The sequence below is a fragment of the Chrysochloris asiatica genome, unplaced genomic scaffold, assembly GCF_000296735.1.
Source record: "Chrysochloris asiatica unplaced genomic scaffold, ChrAsi1.0 scaffold00022, whole genome shotgun sequence".
NCBI lineage: Eukaryota > Metazoa > Chordata > Mammalia > Afrosoricida > Chrysochloridae > Chrysochloris > Chrysochloris asiatica.
In genome coordinates, this window is record NW_006408540.1 from 15,221,488 (window position 1) to 15,232,319 (window position 10,832).

General features: G+C 38.8%; 1 protein-coding gene across 2 annotated transcripts in view; it reads left to right on the forward strand.

Annotated features, from left to right (window-relative positions):
• DGKH (diacylglycerol kinase, eta) overlaps window positions 1-10,832 on the forward strand; it is a 251,394-nt gene that overhangs the window by 163,750 nt on the left and 76,812 nt on the right. For both annotated transcript variants that reach the window (XM_006837609.1, XM_006837610.1), the window contains exons 6-9: window positions 8-118; window positions 1,035-1,156; window positions 5,329-5,431; window positions 6,962-7,121. In XM_006837609.1, coding sequence (XP_006837672.1) covers window positions 8-118; window positions 1,035-1,156; window positions 5,329-5,431; window positions 6,962-7,121 — 496 coding nt within the window. The remainder of the gene's footprint in view (window positions 1-7; window positions 119-1,034; window positions 1,157-5,328; window positions 5,432-6,961; window positions 7,122-10,832) is intronic.

Consider the following 10,832-nt stretch of genomic DNA (forward strand, 5'->3'; position numbering starts at 1 on the left):
TTTTTAGTGTGTAAATTCAAGGCTCACAAAAGGTGTGCAGTGAGAGCCACAAATAACTGCAAATGGACGACCCTGGCTTCCATCGGGAAGGATGTCATAGAGGATGAAGACGGCGTAGGTTTCTGCTCTGTCTTCCGCTCCTCTCTCTGTTTTCTGCTCTTGTGGAAAATGTTTGAAATGATGGGTCAGTGGGAAGGTTTTGTTTAATTATGAGCTTTTATGTTCAATTCGATCCTTTGTAGCTTTCTTCAGCTTTTAAATTTGAGGAATATCTGTTACAAATAGGGTTGAGGAATAGCTGTTGTGATGGACTGATATTGGAGACCCTTTCCTCACAAACTGACATGTTCTGCCACACTTAGCCCAGAGCATCACTCCTTAGATTGCAGGATCTTCTCTCAGCTGGGTTTCCCCTTGCATGTATAGCACCTCCTGTTCATATGCAAATCTAGGGAAGCATTTAATGATCAATTTATGATAATGCCTTTACATGCCTTTCTCCTCAGCTAGACTAGGAATCCTCAAGGGATTACACATCTTTGTGTTGCATTCTCTGGATAGGACAAACAGTTAACACACTCTCCTGCTAACCAAAAGGTTGGTGGCTCAAGTTTACCCACAGGTACCTTAGAAGAAAGACCTGGCAATTTACTGTCCTAAATCAGCTGCTGAAAGCCCTATGGAGCCTAGTCCCACCCAGACATATGTGGGGTAGCTGTGATTCAAAATTGACCCAATGGCGACTGGTTTATCTTTGTATCCCTACAGTGCTCATTGCATTGTTGTTAAGTGCTTTCAAGTCAGTTCCGAATCATAGGAGCCCTGTATAGGGTTTACGAAGAGCAGCTAGTGGGTTAGAACTGCCAACTTTGTGGGCTCAGAGTGTGATAAGTACGAAATCAAAGTTTGGTAAATGAATGAGTACCCTGAGCAATACTCATTATTGAGTCTTTTCTTTCTTCACTAGGAAAGGATGGAGACTTAGGCCCTTCAAGTCTTTCACTTGCCTGCCCTTTCCCTCTCCCCCCAGATAGCCATGCCTCACCAGTGGCTCGAGGGCAACTTGCCTGTGAGTGCCAAATGTATTCTCTGTGATAAAACATGCGGCAGTGTTCTCCGTCTACAAGACTGGAAGTGCCTGTGGTGTAAAGCAATGGTAAGGATTTTCTGTTTACCGACTTCTCTTTACCTCATTCCTTTTTGTAACTTTTTCTTACATGAGGTTTAGAGGCAGAGCAAAAAAATGTATAACACACCTTCCCCCGCCATTGTTACTATCAACTTCAATAAAGGTGTATTCCAGTCTGACCACTTTTTCAAATGTCCTTTTTGTGATACAGGTATATAGCGTCAGTGTCCATCAGAAGGTGTTTGCACAACATTGAAATCACATAACTTCCTATTCCACAGACTGTATTGTGGACATTACACAACACATACCTGTATCTAGAGGGCAGGATGTGGAGCTGTGGGGCCCAGGCTCTTCCTTACAGAAGCCTACTTCTGGTTGTCCTTGTCACTGCTGGGGGAGGGCACAGGAACAGGCACCACCTGCAGTGGTGGGAGTGGGAGCAGAGGGAGAAAAAGCAAGCAAGGAGGGCCAGAGTGCACCTGAGCAGCATGCAGGACTTTGAACCCTTGCTACAGGAGCTGTCTGCCCCCCTTCCCGCCCCGAGCTCCACTGCCGGTCTTCCTGACAAAGCCTCAGAGCCTATACCCAGAGCCTTGCCCAGAGCCACCTGGGGTCCAGTGCTGCAAGAGTTTGGGTTTGGAGTTTAAAAAAACCATTGTTACTGTTAAGTGTTATATAGGGTTCCCAAGATATGAATGGTAGATTTGAACTGCTGATCTTGCAGTTAAACTGACCTTGTGGTCAAATGCTTATCTTACAGTGCCACACCAGGACTCCATTGTTGTTGTTGTTGAGTGCCATCGAGTTGGTTCCACCTCATAGTGACCTTGTATAAGGTTTCTGAGGAGCAACTAGAGAGCTTGAACTGCCGACCTTGTGGGTCAAACTGACTTTGTGGTTCAGTGCTGTATCCCACAGTGCCACTCCAGGACTCCATTAGGGGGAAATAATACACAAAAGGAGAGCTATTTTCCCTTAAAAACAACAGAACAAACCTTATGGGACCGCAGACATACATGCAGTCAGACATTGTCCAAAAGGACATGAAGTGCCACTTAGCTATTATTACATTTACACTGCCTAGGGAACTCTGCCAAACTTGTATTGTTTCCCATTATATTTTAGCCACTGTAAGATAAGCACTGAACTGTTAACCTCAAGATCAATGGTTCAAACTAACCAGTTGCTCCTTGGAAACCCTATATAGGGTTGCTGTGAGTGGGAATCAACTCGATGGCACTTAACAACAATAACAGGCCAGTATCCTGGACTCCTGGTGTGGTGCTTTAGGATCAGAACTAGACTGTAAACCACAAGGTGGACAGTTTAAACCCATCAACTACTCCTTGGAAACCCTATACAGGTTTGCTGTGAGTGGAAACCGACATGACACACTTCACAACAACAACACTTTAGCCACACTTAGTGGTTTATTATTTTCAAACATGCATCACTGCCTGTTTAACACAGACAACCCTTCTTTGGAGGGCCACCAAATTTTGGTCAATGCACAAAATGTAATGTAGCTGAATGATGATGCATGGAGGGAATTGTAATCATTGCAGTGAAACAAAATATGATAGGATGAGTTTAAAACTGATATGCTCCCATATAAACTATCACTCAATTCACAATAAAACTTAAAAAAAGTAATATAGCTAACATCCAGTACATTGTGTGATAGACAAAGCGCCAAGTTTTGTGGATTATGCACTAACTGATTTTTAAAATGTTTTCAACTTCCCTGCATGTATAAGGAGATGGGGGAAGCACGTGCAACATAACAGGGAGCCAGCAGCAAGAACTGGCCCGCTGTGCTAGACGTCTGCATGCGGGCAGGGGGCACGGGAAAGAGGCCCTGCAAACAGGAGGCAGTAACTGAGGCTAGCATTGAGAGCTGCTGCTTGGCTGAGGTTGTAATTGTGTTGCTCTTGGAGCTGTTTTATTCATCGGGTCTTGCGTTAAATCTTTTAGTCTCTGAAAGCTGCTGGTCCCAAATTTAGAAGTCAGTTTCAAATATAAAAAGGTTGCTCTAGTAAGTGTGGTATACCAATCAGTAACTGTGAGCCGTGTGAGTATGAAATCTTGGTTTCAGCATCACTGAGACACACTTCCTGGGCCACAGAGGAAAATTAAGGCCTTGAACGTCTTAATCAAACCTGATAGGCAATTTCTGGTGTTGTTGTTAAGTGCCGTTGAGTTGGTTTCAAATCAATAGGGACCCTTGCTAGGGTTTCTGAGGAGTGACTGGTGAGTTTGAACCAACAACTTTTCAGTTCAAAACCAACATTGCAGTCCAGTGTTTGTCCTACAGTGCCACAGCAGAACTCCAATATACACTTCAGTTTATACCAGAACTCCAATTTATACTTCCTTTTAATTTTTAAGTCAAACATAAATCTATTTATCTTTATACTTTGATGTTATTCTCCATCAAATTGGTTATTTAGGTCAGTTTTTGTATGTCCTCTTAGACATCTATATTACCTTTTCCTTTTTCTTAATCCGATTTAAAATAATTATATAGACTATAAGTGATATAGAGCTTTGGAATTTCACTTGAACCCTAGCCTGCTGATTCTCTTTTTTGCCATTTTTTATTTTTAAAAGAAGAACTGCAGGGCTCCTGAACTGCGAACCACAGGGTCGGCAGTTCAAACCCACCAACTGCTGCTCAGAAACCCCTGTGCAGATTTGCTATGAGTGAGAACCAACTTAATGTCACTTAACAACAATGACGACGACAATTCATAAGCAAGAAATAAAGTCTTAATTCCCCATCCCCTTTGGGGGAAAAGTATGTATTTACTGCTATTTTTATGAATCTGTACATTCATTGGAGCCTATTTCTCTGCTTCCTGAGAGTCATCTGTATTTTTTTCTTTTAAAAGTTAAATGTGTGATGAATTGTTTTAGACATGCTTTATACTCCTATACTCATAATTGCTTTTACCAGAGTCCTGGTGTGGCGCTGTAGGATAAGTACGGGACTGCTAATCACAAGGTCCGCAGTTTAAACCCAGCGGCTGCTCTGCAGGAGAAGGATGAAGCAGTGTGCATTAGGGCCTTGAAGCCTAAAGGAGCAGCTCTACTCTCTGTCCTATACTGTAGGTTCACAATGAGTAGGAGCCAACTCTGGCACTGGGTTTGGGTTTGTTTTGTTTTTGTTTGTTTGTTTTTTTTGAATGGGTGAACTCAGTATTTCCACCTATATCTGGATATCTTACAGCAAGACACCAAGAGCCCTATGTATGTGTGTGTGTGTGTGTAATGTAATGAAACCTATAAGAGTACAACTCTAATCATTTAAAAAATGACATAAAAAGTGCAGACAGACAATTATAGGATCACTGTGGAAAGAAACATTTAAGATTGTGTGAGGGGGCTTCAGAGAGTTCATAGAAAAACTCTATTCTCTTTTCATTCCATTTTCCATGACCTTTTTGAAGTCCCCTCACACAATCTTAAATGCTTCTTTCTGCAGTGATCCTGTAATATGATTATATAACATAAATATGAGGGGCTTCAAAAAGTTCATGGAAAATGGAATGAAAAGAGAAGCAAGTTCTTCTATGAACTCTTTGAAGTTCTGTCGCTTTTGTTCATTCCAACTCAGAGTGACCCTGTGCATGACTGAAGGCAATGCTGAAGGGTCCTGAGCCAGCCTCACAATTGTTTTTTTTTGTGAATCCATTGTTGTTGCCACTGTGTCAGTCCATCTCGTTGGGGTCTTCCTCTTATAAGAATTTTAGAAGAGAAATGTCATCAGTTTGTTTTATGGACAATGATCCCGAGGCATGCTGGTTCCTTTCCCTCCTTCTGTACTCCTCATCTCTTCTCTTCCTCTCTGTTTCCTTCACCAGACATTTGCAGACTGTGTGTTGCTTGCATAAAACATTCTTGTAAATAGGTTATAGAAGCCAAGATTAAATTCCCTTCCCTTAGCAGTCATAAATATGGTGCCATTAAAGTAATTTATGAATTCCTGAACTTTTTTGTGATGACATTGATTCTGAATGATCAGTTCCTTAACTGTTGATTTATAGCATTTGTTGTTTTTGTGAAGTGCCATCCAGTTGGTTCCGACCCATAACAACCCTGTATAAGGTTTCCAAGGAGCAGCTGGTGAGCTTGATAGCATAGCAAAGCGTTAATGTGTTTTTGTGATTCTTGAAAATGTATTGGTTTGTTTTTAGGTACACACTGCCTGCAAAGATTTATACCATCCGGTATGCCCACTTGGCCAATGTAAAGTATCTGTTATTCCTCCAATTGCACTAAACAGTACTGATTCTGATGGTGAGTAAATGGTAGTGTAAGTATCTATATTTCTGGTATATTTAATGTAGATATGTTCATTTCTTTTCCTAGAATTAAGGGAACTATAATTGGCTATTTGGGTCAGTTTTTATGTAATAACACCATTTAAATTACTGAATAGTACATTTAAGTTTTGGGATTATTTTAAAATTAAATTTGTAACATGTAACTATTTTACAGTGATAAACTTACTACATATAAGACATGGGTATTACATAAAATTTGCCAAATGAGATCATTATTCTTTACTGAAATGTAATATGAAAAGGTTAATTTTTATGAACTCCTCCACCCCCCTCATGATTCATCTGTCCATTAGCATTGTTATTATTGCAGTCTGTTTTTCTCTAATTTCATTGCAGGAATTTCTATTCCTATAAATTCATTCACTTTTCCCAGAATCTTACAGCTTAGTTGTAAGTGCTGAAGCACCTGTTAATTATGGCTGGCTTGGGAACAATACACTAATAAATAACTTTCTTCTAAGCAGATTATATTTTTTATATTAGTATTTCACGATATACTAATATTAATGTTTTGTATTAATTAGTCTTTTTGCTTTTCAAACATTTAATATAAATTGTACCAATAAAGATCAATATCTGTGATATCTATTGAGATATATGTATATATCTAGAAAGAGAGAGAGAGAGAGTTGTTAAGTCAGTTCTGACCCATAATGACCCTGTATAGGGTTTCTGAGGAGCAGCTGGTGAGCTTGAACCACCAACCTTGTGGTTTAAACTGACCTTGCAGTCCACATTAACCGATAACACCACACCAGGACTCTCATATATACTTGTATATGTGTGTGTGTGTAGATAGATAGATAGATAGACACATACATATATGTATGTTGTTGTTGTTAATTGCCATCTAGTCGATTCCAAACCATAGCAACCCTGTAGAGGGTTTCCAAGGAGCAGTTGGTGAGCTTGAACCGCCGACCTTGCAGTTCTTACGGCTTTGCAGTCTGGCGCATTAACCCACAGCACCACACCAGGACTACCTATATACACACATACCTAAAATCATGCAGGTTTTGTTTTTTTTTTTCCTTTAACCTCTGTTATTTCCAACCTTCCTCACCACATACACATGTTCTTATATCTCAGGATTCTATTACTTTAATATAAATTAACTAGCAAGGATCAGTTAAAATGTTTTAAAATATTGAGTATGAATATGTAAATTTATTGACAAATGTGAATTTATAGACTATTTTTTCCTATAACTAAGTATAGTTAATGCAGATGGTATATCTCAAATGATCTATTATTAATACATTTTTTTCATTGTAGACTATACTTAAAAAGATAACTTTCTATTCTTAATATATAAATAATAAACATATCCCCATTTGGGACAGGAATAGGATTAAAGTTTGTTGTTCAAATATAAGTAACGTTTATTTCTTTATGAGTTACCTTCTTTTCTTTATTTGTGTTAATAATTTTAAAGAAAAGACTGTATCTATTGATTTTGTACTGTTTTTATTTTTTTTTACAGGTTTCTGTAGAGCCACCTTTTCATTCTGTGTTAGTCCTCTACTGGTTTTTGTCAATTCCAAGAGTGGAGATAATCAGGGAGTAAAGTTCCTTCGTCGATTTAAACAGTTGCTAAACCCAGCTCAGGTGTTTGATTTAATGAATGGAGGTCCTTATTTAGGGTAATTGTTTATTGATAAATTTTCCTTTGAATGAAATCTGCCACTAAGTAGAAAATGGGTCTGGTGCTTTTACAAATGATAGCTTCATCTAAATATCTGTACGTTGATTTTCCCACCTCTCCCTTTTTTAAAGCTTTAATTATAAATATTTAATTATAAAGTATAAACAGCTTTTTTATGTTTATATAACATTCCTATGTCCTGAAAATCCCCAAATTTGTTAGAAAATGCTTTAGACTATATCCTATAACTAACAATGACATCAGTTGCTGGATGTTGTTAAGTTCCGTTAAGATGGTGCTGACTCATAGCAACCCTGTATATGGTTTCTGAGGAGCGGCTGGTGAGTTTGAGCCACCAATCTTGCATTTCAAACCGACCTTGTTGTCAAGTGCTGATCCTACAGCACTGGACCATTGCTTAGCTCTTAAGATAAATTTGTGTAAAAATACAGAAATGTAAAATAACATTAGAAAAAGATTTTCACAGAAGTCTAGTATTAACATATATAATGTTATTGTTAAGTGCTGTTGAGTGGGTTTCAATTAAATAATCAATTAGTTTGACTAGGTACAGGTCAAATGCACAGTTACTATCCTGAATCTTTAGGGATTTCAGACTCATTCTCATAAATGCCAAAGAAATGCTCTTGTCATCTGTTTTGTTTGTTTTTTTACTGAGGGAAAATATGCCTTGAGACACTCACTTTTAATATATTTTTAGTATGTCTGTGACTTTTCTAGAAAAAATGATATTGGGTCAACTGAACCAAGGGTCTGCAGTCTGTATGATTTACTTTGGTCAACTCAACTGAACTGTTCCCTTGGGTTCCACTGTTCGCAATACGAACAGAGAAGTAAGAAACATGGAATTTCAGGTGCCAGTTCCTGAAAAAGCATTTTGTGTTGTTGTTTTCATATTTTTTTTTACATTTTAGGTGAGAGCTTACATAGCAGATTAGTTTCCCATGTAACAATTTTTTATACAGATCATTCCATGACGTTGGTTACAATTTTCACAGAGTCAGCAATTCTCATAATTTCCATTCTGTTTCCGTTGCTCTAGCTTTCCTTCCTCCCCTTGCCTTCTTAGCATTGCTTTTAGGTAAATGTTGAGCATTTGGTCAGCACATCACTCATGGATGACATTGTTTATTTTGTAAGTCTATATGCTATTTGTAAGATGACCTCCAGAATTAGCTTCAGTGCCAAATTGAAACGGTATCTTTGGGATTCCTCTAGTCTTTATCAGCCCAGTAGGTCAGCATTTTTTAGGAATTGGAACTTTGTTCTACATTTTTCTCCCATTCTACCACCACCACCACCCAGGCCCTTCTATTACGGTTATGGCCCTAGTCAGAATGGTTGGTATTGGTAACTATGCACCATCTAGTTCTTCTGGTCTTAGGTTACAAGACACTGTAGTTTGTGTGGACTGTATTAATGTTGTGGACTAGTTTTCTCTTGAATCGTTGGTTTCCTTCATCCTCGTTTGCTCCAGATGAGTAGAGATGAATAGTTGTATCTTAGATGGCGCTTGCGAGCATTTTAGACCCCAGATGCTACTCACCAAACATGGTGTAGAGCATTATCATTATGAATTAAATTATAATAATTGAGTAAGTTGTTCCATGAGACTATGGACCTAAGCCTTTTAATCCAGTAAACAATCCAGAGAGTGGTTGTTTGACTTGGTCTGGGTAGTCCCCCTAACTGTGCCCTCATGTACTTTTATTATATATCATGTTATATTACAAGAGAGTTTCAAAAAGTTCACGGAAAATGAGATAGAAAGATAATGCAATTTTTCCATGAAGTTTTTTAAGCCCCCTCATATATGCAACACACATGAACATGTATATATGTGTGCCCATCAAGAACATTGTACATGAAGAAAGCAAAAAGTCATTAAGAAGACAAGAAACAAGGAAAAGATCGAAATGGATGTCAGAAGAGACATTGAAACTTGCTCTCCAGCATAGAGATGCTAAATCAAATGGAAGAAATGAGGAGGTACAAGAGCTGAACAGAAAATTTCAAAAGTCAGCTCGAGAAGACAAAGTCAAATATTACAACGAAATGAGTCAGAAAACCAAAAGGGAAGAACACATTCAGCATTTCTCAAGCTTGAGGGAACTGAAGGAAAAAATTCAATCCTCTAATGTAGTTATTGAAGGATTCTCTGGGCAAATGATTGAATGATGCAGAAAACATCAAAAGAAGATGGAAGGAATACACAGAGTCACTGTACTAAAAGGAAATGGTTGATGTTCAACTGTGATCAAGAGCCAGTGATACTGAAGGAAGAAGTCCAAGGTGCATTGAAGGAATTGGCAAAAAACAAGGTTCCAGGAATTGATGGAATAAAAACTGAAATCTTTCAGGAAAGTGAGGCGGCACTGGAGGCTCTCACTCATCTATGCCAGGAAATTTGGAAGACACCTATCTGGCCAACTGATTGGAAGAGATCCGTATTTGTGTCCATTCCAAAGAGACGTGACCCAACAGAATGAGGAAATCATCTTTGGTAGTCCATGCAAGTAAAGTTTTACTAAAGGTAATACAGAAATGGCAGCAAACATACAATAACAGAGAACTTCCAGAGGTTCAAGCCAGATTCACAAGAGGCCGTGGAATGAGGGATATCATTGCTGATGTCCAATGGATTTTGGCTGAAAGCAGAAAATAACAGACGTTTACTTGTGCTTTGTTGACTACGCAAAGGCTTTTGATTATGTAAATCATGACAATCTATGGACAACATTGTGAAGTCTGATTATTCCAGAACACTTAATTGTGCTCATGAGGAATCTGTATGTGGACAAAGAGGTAGTTGTTTGAACAGAACATGGGAACACTGAATGGTTTAAAATTAAGAAAGGTGTGTGACAGAGTTGTATTCTTTCACCATACTTATTCAACCTGCATGCTGAGCAAATAACCTGAGAAGGTGGGTTATATGAAGAAAAAGGTGGCATCAGGTTTGGAGGAAGACTCATTAACAACCTGCAATATGCAGATGATACAACCTTGCTTACTGAAAATGAAGAAGACTTAAAGTATTTACTGATGAAGATCAAATAGTACAGCCTTTGGTATGAATTGCATCTCGATGTACAGAAAACAAAAATCCTTACCACTAGACCAATAAACAACATTCTTATCAACAGAGAAAAAATTGACATTATCAAGAACTTCATTCTTCTTATATCAACTATCAACACTCATGGAGGCAGCATTCAAGAAATCAAATGACGTATTGCATTAGGCAAACCTGCTACATAAGACCATTTTAAAGTGTTGAAGAGCCAAGACATCAGTTTGAGGACTAAGGTGTGCCTGACCCATGCCATGGTATTTTCAATAGCTTCAACTGCCAGCTGTTCCGTGGGAGAAGATGAGGCTTTCTGCTCCCGTAAAGATTTACAGCCTCGGAAACCCTGTACAGGGTTGCTATGAGTTGAAACCAACTCCACGGCACTTAACAACAACAACAACATATGCATGCGAAAGCTGGACAGTGAATAAGGAAGACCGTTGGAGAATTGATGCTTTTGAGTTATGGTGTTGGAGGAGAATATTGAAAGTGCCATGGGCTGCCAAAAGAACCAACAGATATGTGTTGGAAGAAGTGCAGCCAGAGTGCTCCTTGGAGGCCAGGATGGCCAAACTTCGTCTCTCATGCTTTGGACATATTGTCAGGAGGGACCAG